The 17,853-nt window shown below is 46.0% G+C and overlaps 1 protein-coding gene across 1 annotated transcript; it reads left to right on the top strand.

Moving 5' to 3' along the window:
* The first annotated feature begins 343 nt into the window (after window positions 1-343).
* LOC133626881 (high mobility group protein HMGI-C-like) lies at window positions 344-17,047 on the top strand. Its single transcript, XM_062008747.1, has 6 exons — window positions 344-369; window positions 7,832-8,035; window positions 8,592-8,678; window positions 9,131-9,178; window positions 13,512-13,602; window positions 16,690-17,047. The coding sequence occupies exons 2-6, from the start codon at window positions 7,946-7,948 to the stop codon at window positions 16,773-16,775; spliced, it is 402 nt and encodes a 133-aa protein (XP_061864731.1). The 5' UTR covers window positions 344-369; window positions 7,832-7,945; the 3' UTR covers window positions 16,776-17,047.
* The last annotated feature ends 806 nt before the right edge of the window (window positions 17,048-17,853 follow it).

Below are 17,853 nucleotides of genomic sequence, written 5' to 3'. Positions count from 1 at the left end.
AGTGGTGCAAGCTGCCTGCTGTACGTCATCTGGGGGTTTTTCTTATTTTTGATTGTGGCAGTTTGGTGTGAGATTCCAGGCAGGTTGAAGTGAACTCAGTTTCAGTTGCTGTTGCTACTCAGGACTGCCATCAGAAGGAGACCGTTGGCAGTGCTCATGCGGCTTTCCATATCACTAACTGGGAGCGCAGTAAATAGCATTCAGCTCATTGTAAGGCTCCTGAAATGAATGTGAGCAGAGACCTCGGTTAGTTGCTGCTCTCCAGTGCAGAAAGGGTGGCAGCTGCTGGATACCTCTGTCTTTCTCTCCTGCCTTCATTGCTAGGTCTTCTGGCATCGGGTCAAGTGGTGCTGCCCAACTTCTCAACAGGTAATCTTGTTTCTTTCTTACCGTGTTAGCAAACCCACGTTTGAAATACGTGTGCAGAGAGCTCCTCTGCAAGACACTGAGGTTTATTAAGGCACAGGGATTCATAAACTGCATCTCACTAATTGAGAGAGACTGTTTGGAAGTAGGTTAAGGCACAGAACTCGCTGCCCCGTGTGTCCCCGTGCCAGGGGCCAAGGCGCTTGTTCTCGTTAGGAAATGCAGAGGGCTGTTTCCTGGTTTTGCTCAAGTGGACAGTGTTTTGCAGATGTCAGTAGTTGAGCAGAACAAGATAGTAATTCCATACATAGAGGAGTGGCGTGGCTTGGTGCTACCTGAAATGAGGTGACTGTGATTTTTAATGTTGTTTTAGTAACCACAGGTTTCTCCTTACCCTTTCATTTCTCTGCAAATGCTGTTGTTTTTCTCCACTGATTTAACTCTGCAGTGCTTGGGGAGCTTGTTTTTTGGGGAAAGGTTTGGACAGAGACTTTGAGAAGAAAAAGTCCTGTAGCAAGCCTTTGAGTCTTTGGGCAAAGTCCCTAAGGGAGAAGTTTAACAAGCTCTTGTTGTGTAATGCTAGGGAGTCTACAGTCCACAGAAGGCTTTAAGTGGCACTAATCTGGCTTGATACTTTCAGGAGAAGTGCTGGAAGAGTGTCCAAGACCTCAGACAGGGGCTTCAAGACTTGGTATTTGGTGCATGAGTTTCTTCGGATAGAGACAGTGGGCTGGGGCCTGTATCCCCTACCTGCTCTGGTTTCGGAGTGGGTGAGAAGCACTGTGCAATTCAGCAATGCACTGCAGCTCTGAGGAGCCCTAACTCACACTCTAGTGCTGTTCTGTGCCAGGTTCCCAGGGCAGGGAGTTCCACCTTACAGCTTTGGGCCAAACTGGTCCCATGAGCCTTCAGCTTCTTGGAGGAAAAGGGCGAGTGTGCGTTTCGCTGCTCAGCAGGATGTGGCTAATCCTGGGTTGTATTTCTTCAGTTGTAATGGCCTCTCCTTGTGTTCCCAAACACAATGACATGGAGGAGACTGATTGTGCAGTCTAATACTATTGTCTTGCTCTGTTCTTTTCCATTTCTTGGGGTTCTTGATGTTACTCTACAATAGAAATGACTCAATCCTCAGTCCCTCCACCCCAGATTGAGGGCAAGTGTTAATACTTCCAGTGTTGTTCTGTAATCTTATAGACAGAAAATGTGAAGCACAGAAAGATTACAGGACTTGCCCAAGATCAGAGTCAGGAACAGATTTTGGATCTCTCCTCTCTGTAGTCTTTGTATTCAGTCATGGTTTTCCACACCTTCCCTGGAATGGTTAACTGCCTCCTTGCTCTGCCTGCTCTGATCATAATAAGCCTGGGGCCTTGCCAGAACTTGGAAGCTAATGAAACAGAGGTTGGATTGAGATTGAGTCCTTCACTGCAAAAATATGTGGTAACCTTCAGGGGAAGTGCAGCGTTACCTGGGCTCTACATGTGGCCTAACTCACCCCATAGGCAAGTGCAAAGCCTCGCTCTTCTGAGGATGGAATGGGAACACTTTAGGCTGACTGTAGCAGAGCCATGATAATGCTTCTGTTAGTTGTGGTATGGGCTAGGATGAGCAAGGTGCCTCTCAAGAGTAGTAACTGGCTCAAGTATTGGGACAGAAGGAGAAATAAGTTGGCTGGCACTGCATCAAGCTTAGGTTCATTCAGGAGCGTGCTCTTGCAGTGTATTGATGTTGGGCTGAAATGAGTGCTCAGTGTCTGAGAGGTCAGAAACAGGGACTGTTTGTGCCCACATCCTTGCTTGAAAGTCACTAACAGTAATCAACAGCCTTTTTCCCATGGAGCTGACATGTGTCTCATAAAAATAAATCTGTTCCTGTTTCCTAATAGACAGGTCTTGAGTCCATAAGCTCCTATCCCAGCCGGTAGCACTTGCCTACCTTGCTGGCTGTCTCAGAAGAACAGGCCCAGACAGGATGACCTCTTCTTGCCTCACTCGGGTTCTTTCCCCTCAGCCCCATCACCAGCATAGCTCAGCACTCAGGGAACTATGCACTGTTTTGTGGATGAGGAACTGAAACACATGAAGGCACTTTTTATTAAGGTCACACAGAGAAGTGTAACGCAAAGTTGGAAATGTAACTCTAGGCAGAGCTACAAAAGTTCCCATTCTGGCCTTGAGCTGATCCCTGGCACTGACAGGGCACATGGAAGCCCATATTGTTCCTGTTTTTTTGTTGTCTGTGAGCTTAACTAGTTTCTGTCTTCTGAACTGAATATCAGTCAGGATATGCTGGAGGAGGTGGAATAGCTTGCTGGTTGAATTGGTTTGGAAGCTCATGTTATTGATGTTACACAGCAGCAGAATTTTTCCCACTGAACTGTTGCTCAGTCTATGCTTCTCAGAGAAGTGGGAAGTTCAGTTAGTCAAGCTGTCCTCACTGAAAGCAGTTGTGACAGTAAGAATCCTTATGTTCAGAAGTGTGGAGCTCAGATTGGAAAGGGTGCAGACAAACAAAATGATCAAGAGATATGAGCACATCCCAAGACACTGGAACACACTGGCTTGTTCAGCCAGGCAAAATAGGGGAGATCAGATTAATGTGTATATCTGCTAGAGTGGGTTTAAAAATAGAGGAATGTTGCTGCTGAAGGGCTCGTGTGATGCAAGAACCAATGACAATGAATTGCTCACTAAAAAACCCAACAGGCAACGAACTAAGACATTTAAGCATGAGACCAAAGAAAGCTTAGACTACTCGAAGTAGTTAGGGAAATCACCTAGAGAGGTTATTTATGTTTGAGATGTGATTTGTGAGACTGTGGCAGTTACCTGCTGCTGCCACCAGCTTGATTTAGTAGCCCATAAGTTCCTCATTTCGCAGAAGAATCTGGCAGAAAACGTGCATTTGCCAGAGTGTTGCTGCCTCTGCTCTTTTCAAGGGAGATGTTCCAGTGCTTGGCTGTCCTGCTTTTCTGGTAGAACAGTCCACAAGGAACCACGACAAGCTGTGGGATTTCTTGATCTGCTGCAAGATCTGAAAAGACACAGACGTTTGATTTCTCAGAAGGTGAAAGTAACTTCTCATCACGCGAGTGCAGATCGTTACTGCAGCAGTGATTGCCATGAAACGTCTCTCTCTGCCTGGCCTTCCTAGTGCCCTTCTTTACATGCTGTGACTAAAAGTCTTTTCTCCTCTTCTTGATGCAGGGCTTGGGCCAAATTCTTCCCTCCCTTTTTTTACTAAAAGGACTGAAGAGTGACCACATTCACATCAGTGCAGTTACCCTGGGTTTACTTTGTCACACGTGACAGCAGAACAATGGTGCTGTGCTACTAAGTGAGAGTTGTGCTTTGTGGATATTTTTTCCTGTTATTATAGAGACAGCAGCAGAGTTAAGGCTATAATGAAGGGTCTCTTATAATCACACTCCTATTATGCTTTCAAAAAGGCTTTGTGAGCTTTGTATTTTATATGTGGGCACTGCAGCTAGACAATCATCTTCTGGCAGCATTTTCTGTGATTCATGCACACAGTTTGGGGGTTTTAGTACCATGTCTTGAGCATCCCTGTGTCACATTGTATCTCTCCCAAGAACATGGCCTAAAATGTAACTTCCCTGAGGAAACAAACAGGAAGGGGTTGTGCCTTTAATTTGCCTGCAGGTAAAATCATCAGGCTCATCCCCAAGGTGTCCTCCATAGTCTGTGGAAAGGGAAAGTCCCTCAAGAACACCATTCAGAATTCTCTATTAGACTAAAGTGACATTATCTGCAGGAGGAGCCTTTCTTTCATGAGGACTTGGTATGGTAGAAAAACTGGCTTTGTACAACTTAGCACCTACATCAGGTTAGACTTTGAGAATCCCCTGTCCTCTGCCAGGTGCTTGGGAATGCTCTTGGGACATGAAGTATTTTGGTTTAGGTGATGTCTCTGCAACATAATGGTCTGAGCACTGCCAAACACATGTATTCACATCTCTGCATCACTTGCAAAGCTGTGTACATGGCTGACAGAAAGGTGATCTAAAACCCACAAATATTTGGACAGGTTTTTAGATCTTGTGCCTCTGTGGACAGTGTATAGGACTGGAACTCAGCACTGCTGGCTCCACTCCCAGCAGGGATGGCAGGGACCTTGGAAAGCAGACTTGTTTTTTGGTGTACAATGGGAGTCAATAGTGATGTGGGTGTTCCAATCCATCCTTTCCATCAATGGAAAGCTATTGTTGAGAAATTTGAAGTAGAATTGCCTTTGTTTTGTATGCATCTTTAAATTAAAGTGACATAAAGCTTGCAAAAGCCATAAGGACTGATGCTTGTATAGCTTTGTTTCTGTTAATTTTCTTTTCATACCAGGCTTCAGGAGGCATATGTCTTTGGTGAGTGATGGGAAGGTGGAGGACAGCTGTACAAAGGCCTTGCCTTGGCTGTCTCTACGTTTGTCTGCAGTCCTGTCTGTAGAACACTTGCCAGAGATGTGAAAGACATTGCAGAGTGTATCACTCCTGCAAGATTTAGAACATGTTGTGCAAGAATCTTTTATCAGAGGAAAAATGAATTCTGTACACTATGGTTGCTCCCACTTGAATAATGACATCCAGCATTTAGACTTGATGCAGGTTCTGGTTGCAGTGAACTCATGACAGAGATTGTGCCAATAAGAGCAATGGCTTCAGTGTCTGTCACATGTTTTGGTAGAACATGGAGTGAAGGCTGAAAGTTTCTTGCTGCATCTGCCAGTGGTATTTTCTGATTGTGCATGTCCAGCCTGAGGTGCCTGAGCAGACAGTGTAATCTGGGACTGTTAAATAAAACAGTCAGTAAAATACACATACTTAGCCCTCGTATCAGCACAGCCTCCCCCAGATAGAACCACATCTGTTGATCTTTGACAGTACCTGCTGTACCCCATCATTCATCCTGGCTCTTAAGCTTTGGCATTACCATGGAAAACATGCACATATGATGCTTTTTCTGAGGACATGTTCATATTTCCTTCATAACTCTTGCCCACACACCTGCATGAGGACCTGAACTCCAGGAGGCATTGAAACAGTGTTTTCATATTAGTAGAAGCTGTGTTATCAAAACAGCCTTAATCTCTTCCTGGGGAGCTGGCTTGGACAGCACTTTCACATCCTATGGCAAGGCCTGTTCCCTTTGCACAGATGGCTGAGGGGAGGCTCGGGGTCAGGAGGCTTCAAGTCACCTTTGCAGCATTCTAGGCTGATCCAGCAGCAGATGTGTACAGCACAAACCCAGGCTGGCCTTTAGGAAGAGGCTCTAAGGCTTCTCTGTTACTAGAGCAGTCCAGGGTCCATATGCCTCAGTGTACCCTCCTCTATCAGCCGGCTTCAAATGCCAGGACCAGCACAAGGCCATTTGAGCTCTAATTCTGACTGGTAAATGTGGTCACAGGAAACAGTAACTGGGCAAGAGTGCAGCATATTTGTTGTCATCTTCAGTTAAGGCCCTCTGGTCTTTGGAACTTGAACATCTGATCGAACTACAAAGCTCTGTAACAGCTTCTAAAAGCACAGCTCTTCTCTGAAAGACTGCGGAAGTGTTTCATGCTTATCACTCAGGGACCTGGTGGCAACTGTGTGTGGCTTTCAAGTACAAAGAAACCTTATTTTCCTAACTGTCTCCCCTCCAGATGCTGCCTGAACTCAGAGACCTGAGCTCTGGTCTTTCCATTACCCTCTGATCAGAAGTTTTGATAGAAAAGCTGAGTGTGCAGCAACACCTGTGAGCTGGGTCCCAGCAGTGTGCACGGAGGCACATCCAGGGAGTTCACTGGGTAGGGTTGCTTATACATGAACTGGGACTGAACCCAGCTCATGCCCTCCAGCATTATTTTGAAGCATACAGTCACGGTCTTCTGTGTGGTGCAGCTCTGCTCTTACTTGCAATACATCCTTTATTGCCTCAGGTAGAGCCTGCCAGAGGGACTTGGGGACCCAGCAGCACTCAAGGCCATTGGAAAAAGGGCCTTTTAAGCACACTGAAGCTGTTACCTTTCATTTAACAAATGAGAAAGGACAAACAAAACAGGTAAAGCAAAGAGCTGCAAAAACATTTCTCAGGTGGAGGTAGAACAGCTTTTATAGGCAAGGCAGATGACACTCTGGCTCAATGAGAAGGTGGCAATGGCTTTGCAGGGAAGGTAAAAATGCATTGTCAATCCATTTACTCCTGCTATCCTGAGCAAGCAATGATGTTGCTTTCCCAACCACACTATACTCAGCTATTTATTTTGTTGTAAGAATTATTGACAGAAGAGGATTCATCCAGCACTGCTGGCTTCTGGCCAGGCAGGCTCCGTCTCTTCAGTCCTTCATATCTTTTTGAGTCCTCTCTCCTGTGGAAGGAGGGCCAAGGTCTGAGAAGGCTGTAAGTGCCTTTTTCAAGCAGATCAGCAAACTGGGAGCTCAACTCAGATCCTTGGCTAGGGCTTACTTCCCACACAAGAAAAACCCATGACCTCCATCTCTTAATGTGCCTGGGATTCTGGTACCAGCTGAACTTCTGGTTGAGATCTCTTCCCTCCTTCTCCTGCTTCAGAATGTGAGGATGTAAAGACTCACAGTCAGACTACCACCTTCTCTGACAGAAAATGCCAAAGGAGAAACCTCAAGAAGCAAGGAAGGTCATTTGTTTCCTTTGTATCCTCAACAGCTCATGATCTTGGCTGTTTCTTTGAGCAAACAAGTCGGATCAGGGCTCACTCCAACTACAGCAGGCACAAAATAGAGCTTGGGGACAGGGAAGAGACTAACTGGCAAGCCTACTGATACAAAACTTGCAGTAGACAAACCAATGCTCAGGATCCAAGCAAAACCCAGGTCTGGGTGACTTGTCCTGTAGGAAACCAGAGGCTGAGTGCTCTGAAATGGAGTGAGGCCATGTCTCCAGACAGTCTCCTGTTCAGTCAGTGATTAGGAACAAACTCTTCAGGGTCAGCTCCAGAGCTCAATTCACCTCTCGAAGAGTTTCTACCCTGATACTTGTTCTCTCAGGCATCCTAGTGTAAGATTCTCTTTGCTGTGGATTTAGGTCTGAGGGTTAGCTTTGGTATCTCAAAACACAGGAGCTCCAAATGAAGATTTACCCTTGAGTGGGGCATTTATAGTTCACCACACTTTGTCTCCCACCTCCTTCCTCCTCAGGCAAAGGAAGCCTACAAAGAGGGGAGTTCAGAGACAATGTCTTTGTCAGTTTGGATGAAACTGGCCAACAAGGTGGGAAGGTAGATGCAAGTATCAACATCCCCTGGCACCTGGAGCCATTGGCTCCTTTAGCCAAAATCCTCAAATCTCAGGAATGGGCCATGTAAGAGAATGATTCAACAATATTTGCAAAGCACAGTTATGCTCCTAAAGTCTGCTGTGTCACACACTTTTCCAGCTGAAAAGGAAAAAGCAAGTTGTCATGCCTGACTCTCTCTCACCGTTTCGGCTTTGCAGGTAGAGAAGAGTCCAAAACAAGATAGGGAAAGAAAGAGGAGACACGTTTTCTTTCACAGTCCATGGAAAAATAACCTGTTGGATTGTCATCTGGAAACTTGAGAAAGTGCCAACATGAGCAATGAGAGGCCAATGAGCCCTGGCTCATCAACACTGACAGAGGGCCTGAAGAGAAAGAGGGGAAGACCAAAGAAGCAGCCACAGGTGAGGGCACCTCATCATGAGCAGCTGCCTGAGGGATGCTGTGGCATTAGCTGATAGGATTTGCAGGCAGTGGTGGGAAGCAGCTAACAAAGAGTAAAGGAAGCTGAGATGTTCTGTGGTAAATTGTACTGCTATTCAGGAAAGCAATAGTGATGTGCAGCCTGGCACACCTCAGCCATTGGCTTCAGAGGTTCTTGTCATGTGGCAGGACATGGCTGTTCAGGCCAGGAAATGGCATGAGAGGAGCTAACCAAGTCTCCCTTCCAAGCTGGAGACTTTCAGGTGTCATCACCCTGTTTCTGCACCAGTAGTTGGAGTGGAGAAAGCCAAGGCCTTCTCTCTCTGCATTCCAGGCACTGTGCACTATGGTCAGAGTTCTGGGAATGTATTAATTTCCTCACCCCTACCCCTTTGTCTTTTGGGCTATTGGAAAAGCAGAGACAACCTGGTATTTAGTGGTATGAGGGCTATTGGTGTAAGACAGTCTAAGACACATTAGAATGAGAAGCTGTAAATTGTTCCAGAGATCATCCTGCTTAAATGATTTTCATCTCAGGAGGAGGCTGTGGAACCATTACCAATGAAGAAACCACGAGGAAGGCCAAAGGGGAGCAAGAAAGTGACTGCAGTATCTGGGCAGGTGGTAAGAGAAAAGGCTTATATTCTTTTCTGACAGAGGGAGAAGCTGATTGTCCCTTCTTTAAGCACTGCTGGTGGACAAGCAGGGAGGTTTCTCTTAGCTGAAATACAGACAGTGAAAGCTGCCTCTATTTCAGTGCAGCTTTAATTGTCACTGTGGGACAAACTCGTTCCTGTGGTTTGAGTCCTAACTCACCTCCCAGCCTTCCTGTGTTGCCCCAGCCTGTTCAGCAGGTTCCTTCTAGTGTTTCTCCATCACTGTTAAAAAATAATCACAACCAGCAAAGTCTGCCAGGCATTTCCTCCTCAACTGTCATCCATCCCCAACTTTTGCCTCTTCTGCTACTTGTCTCACCAGAAGTTTATGCAGAGGTTACTGTGGCCAGTGTATTAGTCACAGTGCCCAGCAAACAGGAGAGCTAAGAATGGGTTTTTTTCCCCTTGTTTACAATATAGGTAGAACCTTCTGCTGGGAAAAGGCCAAGAGGAAGGCCCCGCAAGTGGGTGAGTATGGTGTTGGGTTCTTTTCCTCTTCTCTAGTCCCAGATCCTGGGGAATTTTCAGTTGTGTTGGCTCTTCTCAGGCTTGTCCTCTGCAATGACATTCTTTCAGCCTATGTGGGCTGGAAATCTAACAAGTTAAGGAAGCTCTGAGTGCCTTTCCAGTCACCCCTAAGATTCATCTCCTGCAGAATTCTGTGAGCCCAGGAGAGCTGCTGGTTTTAATTCAAGACATAATAGTCTTCCATAGTACCTTCCCAGGCTTGAAATGTCAGGCCAGAGGCGACATCCTTTCTCAAGCAGAGAGATTGTCTTCTCAGGGGTCTTGAAAACTGCAGTGATTGCTTAGTGTGTCAGTTGGTCTCAAAAGAAGCAGCTTAAAATTAAGCAAAAAGAGGAATTTGGTGAATGGCAAAACTTTGAATCCTGCCAGCAGGAGGCTCTTTTATGCAGCAAACAAAAGATTAGTAACAATCAGTAGACAAAGACAGAATGCTTCAGGCATGAAAAAAACCCTCAAAATTCTTAATCAATAAGGATATTCAATCCTGTGAACAATTAATGACATTCTATCTATCATTAGGAATGGTTTAAAAAGCCCACAGCAACAACCAACCATTATATATGTCTCATACCACAAAACGTTCTAGTCCAAGCCCAAGCTGTGCAGGAATTCATAGGTTTGTTCTACAGCTGTGGTGCCACAGGAAGTGCTTGGGATGGAAAGAGACAGTGTCTGGTTCAGCAGAAACAGAAATAGAGCAGTCTCTGAGGGCTACACAGGAGGCTTGGAAGGAAATCTTCACCAGGGAGGAACTGCCAGGATGTGAGGGACGTTAGAAGACTTTTATGGAATGCCAGTGACCTTGGCATACAAATATATCTTGGATACGGGTGGAGGGAAAGTGTCTGCAAATCCAGTGCAGGACTGAATCTCCCAGACAAGACATCTGCTCCATAAATGGGTCCAGCTACTGTTTCTTCTTAGAAATCCAGGTGAGAAGGTCACAATCTAGCCCAGCACATAGCATTTGCTAAAAGCTTTTTCTAAACCCATTTATTATGTTGCTGTTGTTTAAATACACTGGGTAAGGAAATCTGGTATGTTACCAGTGCCTAAAGCAACCAGGTCTGCAAACTGGGACCCTCAAGCTCTATGGAAAATGACTGGAGGCAGAAATGACCTGTGTCTTAGACCAAAACATCTTACCCAGTGAGTTCTGCTGGTGCCATTCATGGGCTGACAAGTCTCAGACAAGCAGGAGAACCTAGAAGGGCATGAATAATGGACACATTCTCCCTTTCAGTAGCGGTAAGGTGCCATGGACAAGTGGTTGTGAAAAGCATTTGGAGGAAAAAGAAACATCTCAGGGCTGCAAAATAGTAAATAATTGGGGTGTCTGTGTTTTTTAGAGAGAGAGGAAACGAGATGAGGGAAAAATATGAAGCAAGACCAAATAAGGAGAGAAGATCATAGAATCATAGGATGCCTTCTAGATGCCTTTATATGAATTAGATACAAGCTAGGAAGCAAAATGACTTGAACATTTATAGCTCAGGGGTGTATGCTGGAGCCATGTGCATTGGAGAGATACCAGAAAGGGGTAAAGAGGCACAGCCAGTCCTAAGTCTTGATTCCCTTTGAAGGATGGAGCAGATCAGAAAGAGATCAGATTCTGTGGGAAAGATCTTGTATTCCTTCCTAAAGGCTCTGTAAGCAGGAGTACAGTCCTGTTTAGGCAGAGTGTCCAGGAGAAAAGGGACTGCTAGAAGGGAGGCATCATTATCTACTCATAGAGAACAGAGCTGAATGTTGCTGAGCTGGACTGAAGGTGCCAGGGTAATACAGCTAAGTGTGAGAGACAGCAACCTGAACTAGAGCTAGGGATGGGGACGGACCTGTACAGCCAGAAAACACACCTCTGACTCCCCAGGTAATATGGATCAAAGATAACTTTATAAAAATAAAGTGCAAGGTAGTATAAGTGTTCCAGAAGGATGGTGATTGCAGGGTTCTCCCTTCTCTGACAGGTCGTCCTGGATGAGAGGGTTCCTCACCCTTTCATGAAAGGGCTGGCTGCTGTTTGACAAGTGACAAATTGCTTTGCACCAGAGTTTCAGACACACCCTGGAGGCAAACAGATGGACGTTTTGGGGAGCTCAGAGGCTGACCATTAGAAGTTACTCTGAAGTTGCAACTCAGCTATAAAGCAATAGCTAAGAGGAGTGTTTGTGCTGGAAAAAGCACTGATGAGAACAGATCAACATCAGTCCCCAGGTCAGGGACTGGCATCCACTGGTTGCATGAGGAGTAGCAGACATTCTGAATGGGGTGACAGGCCTTTCCTGGGAGCCGTGAAGGGCAGCAGTGCTTTGCAAGTAGCTTTGAAGCAGTCTGGATATTGCTGAATATAAGATGGAATAAGAGAGATATTCATCAGCAGATGCCATTTGACTCAGCTGTGGGTGTGAGGGGAGGCAGAGGTTGAGAAGAGAGAGGGAAGGAGGCCTCACCTACTACCTTGTCTTGGACAATGGTACAAACAGATGTGTCCTGCATGTGTAGCTGTGAACTACAGTGGGTAAATGCAAATGCAGAGGCCAAAGGACTCCAGAGGAGCTGGCAGGCGGTGTCAGGCACTGGGTTATGCATTCTTCATCTCATCAGAAATAGGCAAGTTTAACCCTCAGGAGTACTACAGTGCCTTTCCCTTCCTGCCTGGTAAAGGAAAGAGCAGGCAATGGAATTTTGTGAGAGGAATAGATTGTGTCCCAGCTGCTGCTGGCACAGTGAAGCCTTGGCTGCAAAACAATTCTGTTACTGTGGAGTTCAGGAAAGCCCCAAAAAAAGTGAAGTACATATAGATAAAGCTGAGGACCTTATGCAGGACAAGTGGGAGAGAGAGTTTCAGAGCAAGGGACAGTTTATAGAACACCGGCTGGTTGGGCTGTCTTGTGGCTAATTTGACAGTAGTAGTGATAGAGGAGATGGCTTCAGCCCTGCTTTGTAGCTACTCTGTGTGCCTGACGTGGCTGCAGAGAGAGGAGCCCCTTCCATCCCTTCTGGGGACAGGCTCCTGCAGTGGAAAAGGCAAAGGGGGCAGGCAGGCAGTGCTGAGAACATGCTCCACAACATCTTGTGGGGTACAGACACCCATGTGTGTGCTGTCAAAAGCTAACATCCCAAATACAGCTAACTGAAATAGTTTTCCTGTTCTGTGCTCTCTCTTTTTGTGGGTAGAAGGGCAATTTAAAACCCAGCAATATTCCATGGAAATTCTTTTCTGTAATGATAATCACATTAAACCACTTCCTTATCAGTTCAATTGGCACTTCATTCTTCCTTCAGACCTTTAGGCCACATAGAAGCAGCAAGACAACAGTTTGGAGGATCCTGATAGCTCCCAGGATCTACCCAGAGTGGTATTGAATGCCTGCTATCACTCACTGGGTGTGTGCAGACACTCCTCTTCATTTTCTTAGAATTATAGAGTAATTCATGTTGGAAAGGCCCACTGGAGATCCTTTACTTCAAACTGCTGCTTAAAGCAGGTCTAATTGGCTCAAGAGTACCCAGGGATTTGCTCAGTCTATAAACACCTATAGCATGCTAGAAATAATTTATAGCCATCTCTCATCTATAACAGGCTGCAACTCGGGTTGGAAAAGACTCTTCCAGCCATTCTCTCCTGTAACAGATTGTCGTAGCTGCAGTTCTAGGTTTGGGCTTGGGGGTTGTGGTTAAATTAATTGTATGCCAGAGGTGTAAGATGGGGTGTTTGTTATGATAAACAATGAGCTGCATAGTCATTTGTAAACAATAAATAAACACATCTTTGCTGCATGCCCATTTATTGAAGTTTCAACTTTTCACACCCTGTCTCCTTTTTCTTCTATTCCTTTTAGTGTTTCACCACTCAAACCGGGTCCTGAAGCATTCTGGTCTTTCAGTTCAAAAATTAACACCTGTGGAGGATTTTTTTTGGGGGGGGGGAGTGGGGGAGGGGAAGCAGAAGAAAAAGAATAGTCATTTTCATTTTTGATAGACAAAATGTTATGGGACCAGTCCCCTAAGATTGCTAATACAGTGGCTTCTTGTAAAACCATTCAGAGACACTTGCGAATGTGTGAGGACGCTGTATGTGCTGGTGCTGGTGCGTGGCTGGGTATAGGCAGTGATGCCAGAGAGACCTGCTTGGAGCTGCACAGTCTGCTTTAAATGAAATTAACCAAAGGCTTTTTTTTCCCCTTTCCACTTTGCATATTTGCATTTTTATCTCTTGATACTCAAATTTCATGTGGGGGGGGTTGTTTGTTTTTGGTGTTTCTCTCCACAGCCTCAGCTAATGGTCCAAGAAGGAGCGTCTCAGGAAGGAAAACCTGAGGGAAGCAGCGACTTGAATTTGAACTTGGCACCAGCCACACAAGGTTTGAAATTAGATAATTGTAATTACATGAGACTAAACTGTACAGCCCATGCTCCTGGCAAACCATGCATGTACCCCTAAAGCTCTAGCACTGCCTGCAGTCATTCTGGTAAATCCTACAAACAGAGGGGAATTTGGAAGGCGACAGGAGGGGTAACACATTTCTTCCATCTAACTCAGCTGTGACTCCTTCAGCAGCAGTGGAGGCAGCAAAGAGGGATGGGAAGAGAATCTATTATTTATTTTTCTTTCCAAGAAAAAAATGTATCTGAAGCTCTTGTTGCTGTAGGTATGACTCAGTGACATTCTCTGGCTGTGTTACACTGAGAGTGAAAACAGTCATGAATGGCTTACTTAACATAAAGACAAGAAATGAAGATCCCATTGATAGTTGGGACATGCTAACATTCTGGATTAACTCCAGCATGCCTCCATGACAGTCTTGCTCTGTCCTGGGCTGGTACTCTAAGGTTGTGCTCTCTGCTAGCAGCTGGCAGAGATGGTGGAGCATCAGCAGCACAGAGGTTGACGACACTGGCAAGTTTCTGTGTAGGGCTGCGAAGTTGTCTGAGCTTCTCTGAGATGAGAGGCCAGATAACTGTTACCACTGTAATAGGAACCTACAGGTGCACCACCCAGAGCCTCAGCCTCACCATAACCCGGGGAAAGTGGAAGTCCAAGTCCAGCCTGCACCATTCAGGGCTGTTTGAGGTAGATGCCAGGAAAGCTTGTGTGCAGCTGAGTCCTCCCTCCTGCAGGCATTGTAGGAAACCATTCATTAAGTGTTTTCCCCTGAGTGGGATGGAGAAGGGGCCAGCAACCCAGCAGAGGCAGATGTTGCTTTGTTTTGCCATGTGGTCAGCACAGCTGCTCCCTCGTCCCGCTGCCGTTAGTGCTGTTGAGCGTGGCGTGCGAAGCGAGTCAACTGACGCCGGGCAGCCAAACCCAACCTGGGGTTCTTAGTCCCTGGAAATGCCACATGATAAAACAGCAGAGCAGTTAACCTCAGCTGCTCAATTCAGTTTCCTCTCAGAGTCCTGCTCCCGTATCGCTTCCTGCCGCTGAGCTGTGTGATGAGCTCAGCAGAGCCACAGGCCCCGGCTGCTGAGCTCACCTCCGGCCCCGGCGCTGCCGCCTGTACCGCTCTCGAGCAGCGCCCAAAACCGCAGCCGCTGCGGGCACTTTCCTCTTCCTTTCAGTTTGAGTGGGACCGAGGGCAGTGACATGAGGAATGTTTCCCTCCGTGTCGCAATGAGGCAGAACCAGATGTGAGGGGAGCAGCGGATGCTGCGGTCGGTGGGAGACGGCAGCGCGGCACATGCTGCTGCAGCACAAAGCGCTCCGTGCGTGGGGACGGAGACAGGAGGTTTGCTGGCAGCAAAGGTGTGCGCTTCTGGAAGCCAAAAGCAGCCCGTTGAAAATCAGCAGGGATAAGCACACATGGTATGAAACCTGGCAAAGCTCTGGGAGGTTTCATAACGGTATTTGGAGCTTGTGGTGCAGTGGTAATCCTGCCCTAGAAACTTCTGACTCAAAAGGGAAAGAGAAGACTCACTATTCTTACTGGAAATTGTAGATCCTGTGGCTTGATGGCAAGCAAGTTGCAGCCATAGCAGCTTTCAGATGGGTAGTTTCTAGATGAATCCATTTTATAGGTGTGAGTTTAACTTAGATGTTACACTCCTGCAAGCTTTTGTGCTAGTGGTGCAGGAGGCTACTGCTCTGAGATTCGTTAGCAAGGGTCTACAGTCACAGAATCTTCTGCTATAGGCACAGACAGATATTTAAGTCATTGGGTTCGTTGCTTTGCTTTTTCCTTTCAGGTGAGGATTTTTGAGCTGCTGTGCTAGAGGGTGAGCATGGGGAGATACATGTGCTTGCTTATCCTGCAGGTTGTGTGGTGTACAGCTCTGAGCAGGAAGGAGATCTGCCCTTCATGTTCTGGGCTTCATGTCTGCAACATTAAGGAAGAACTGCTGAAATAAACAATGACTGATTCCCTGCTTTTCAGTCAGTCTGTCTGAAAGATTGAGATCAAGATAGAGGGAGAATCAAGACAGAAAAAACAAAGTAGAAATGTGCAAGATTTGCAAACCTGCCATGGCACAGAGAGGTGCTTAAATATTTTTCCTTGGTCTTTGTGGCTGGAGGTCCAGCTCTCCCTTTTCCTAAGGCAGTGTTTAGGGAGGACTCCAAGAAATCCAGGAGCAGGCAGGAGTTTGTTCACAGTTCAGACCTTATTGTGTTTGCTTGCAGCTGCTGCCAATCACAACTCAATTGTTTAATTTTTCTCTTTGTCTGGGCCAAGAAGCATTTGTCTTCTCTTCCATGAGTATCACTACCCAATGATTGATGAAGCTGATTTCAAAGCCTCCTAAGCCATAAAACCAGCCTTGGTTTATTTCAATAACCTTGCTTGGCTAATAGAGTATAGGTGTTGAGTATAGGAATGAGTTTATTTTATGGCAATATTTCTAAGGCCCAGTCCAAAGCCAGAAACAGATTTGAGATCTTGCTGCTTTTTGTCTGTCTTTCCTTCCCCATGTTCTTCTCAGTCCACTGTGATCTTCTTTGTCTTTCTTTGTTCTCTCTGCTGCCCTTATGGTCACCCAAGCTCTCCTGAAACCAGGGGGTTAACCACAAAGCCTGTGTAGCCAGAAGACACTCTGAGACAATATTCATACCCTCTGTGCATCTACTTTCCTGATGTCTGTGACATTGGGTAAGGCACTTCTGGTACTTTGAGTGTCACAGTGATTCAGAGTGTCAACTGGAAATACGTGTAACTGCTCACAGCAGAGTTTGACTGTGTGTGTTTACATAGCAGGAAACACAACATTTCATACAGACTGTAACTTCTGGGCTCTCAATAGTCTCATGCTGAGGCCTGCTGCCAGGGAAGCCATTTGTGTCAGGCTTTAGCCTGGAGCTGGTACAAGAGCAATGGGAATGTTGTTGTGAAGACTTTTGGTTGTCTGGGAATGGTTCGTTGCCAGTTTTTAACCTTGCACTGACTCTGTATTGGGCAGCTTGGCTCCTGGACCCAGAGCTCTAACTCTCTCTCTCTCCCATTGATCTTTCCCTTTAGGCATCACTGGAAAAGATGGTTCCAAGCCTGGAAAAACTACTGGTCTTAGGAGATCTCTGAGTAACATCCCTGCCACAGCTCAGTAGTATGCCACCTGTTCCTGTCTTGCTGAAGCCAAAGGACTGGAAAGCAAACAGCATTTTTCATGTCAGATTTCAAATTCTTCCTTTGTGACAATTTTGGCCAAGCTTTCTCTCCTGTTGTCTGCTGGCTTACCCCAAACATCCAAACAGAGACTCTGGGAAAGAAATGGCAAATGCTTTGTTGGAGAGATGCCTTTCACAGTTTGTGGTGTATCTTTTGTGAGGATATTAATCTGTCTTACAAATACCTGGATAACACGGTGCCTTGCCCTGCCACGGACAGCAATAGTTCAACAGACAGTGTTGACTCAGTAATGCAGATACAGTCAAGGAAACCTATTTACACAGCTAACTGCTGAACATATCATATCATATCATACCACCCTGGTAAGTTGGTGGAGCGGTCCCAAGAGTGAAGTTTTGCTCAGTTGCCCATAGAGATCGCATCCAAAAGAGAGTCTGTGAGTCTTTTCTTTAGTGATTCAGAAAGAATAACCTTCATGGCATTCCCAGCTCACCTAGTGCTGTTGCTGCAGTGGTCAGTAACTTTGACTACCTTAGAGGAAAGTTCACACCCTGATGTCTTGGTGATTGGTTCTGGGATTTTTGTCCTGGTTTATCAGCTCAGGGCCATCTCATATAACTAGCGTTTGGCGTGGTGGCACACCTCTTGAATTTGATAGCAACTCTGAGTGCATAATGTTTACAAGTTTAGTCACAGTCACTGGATTTCATCACTTCAAAGCAGTGTCTGTAAAGAACTAGTTACACAACAGTTGCTTCCTCATGGAGCCTCAGGATTCCGTTTTAATCAGTTGCATCTTCACAATGTGCGTATGTGGGGTCCTCTAGTGTTGCAGCTATGAAAATAACAGCTTGCTGATAGAGTTTAGATTGGAGAGACAGCAGCAGACAGTTGGTCTGAGATTGCTCCTGGCTGCTCTCAGTTTCATGTTGCATGCAGATTTGTGCTTTCAGTGTCAGAGATGATGTTGCTGAAGTCTGAGGAATTGAGGCTGTTTCCAATATCCAGTTGCACACAGTGAAGTCCTGTTGGTGTTTTTATCTCATGAATGCTCTG

The sequence above is a fragment of the Colius striatus genome, chromosome 15 (assembly GCF_028858725.1).
Source record: "Colius striatus isolate bColStr4 chromosome 15, bColStr4.1.hap1, whole genome shotgun sequence".
NCBI classification, from domain to species: domain Eukaryota; kingdom Metazoa; phylum Chordata; class Aves; order Coliiformes; family Coliidae; genus Colius; species Colius striatus.
Note: the sequence above shows the minus strand (reverse complement) of the source record. Positions and strands in the feature narration are given on the sequence as shown.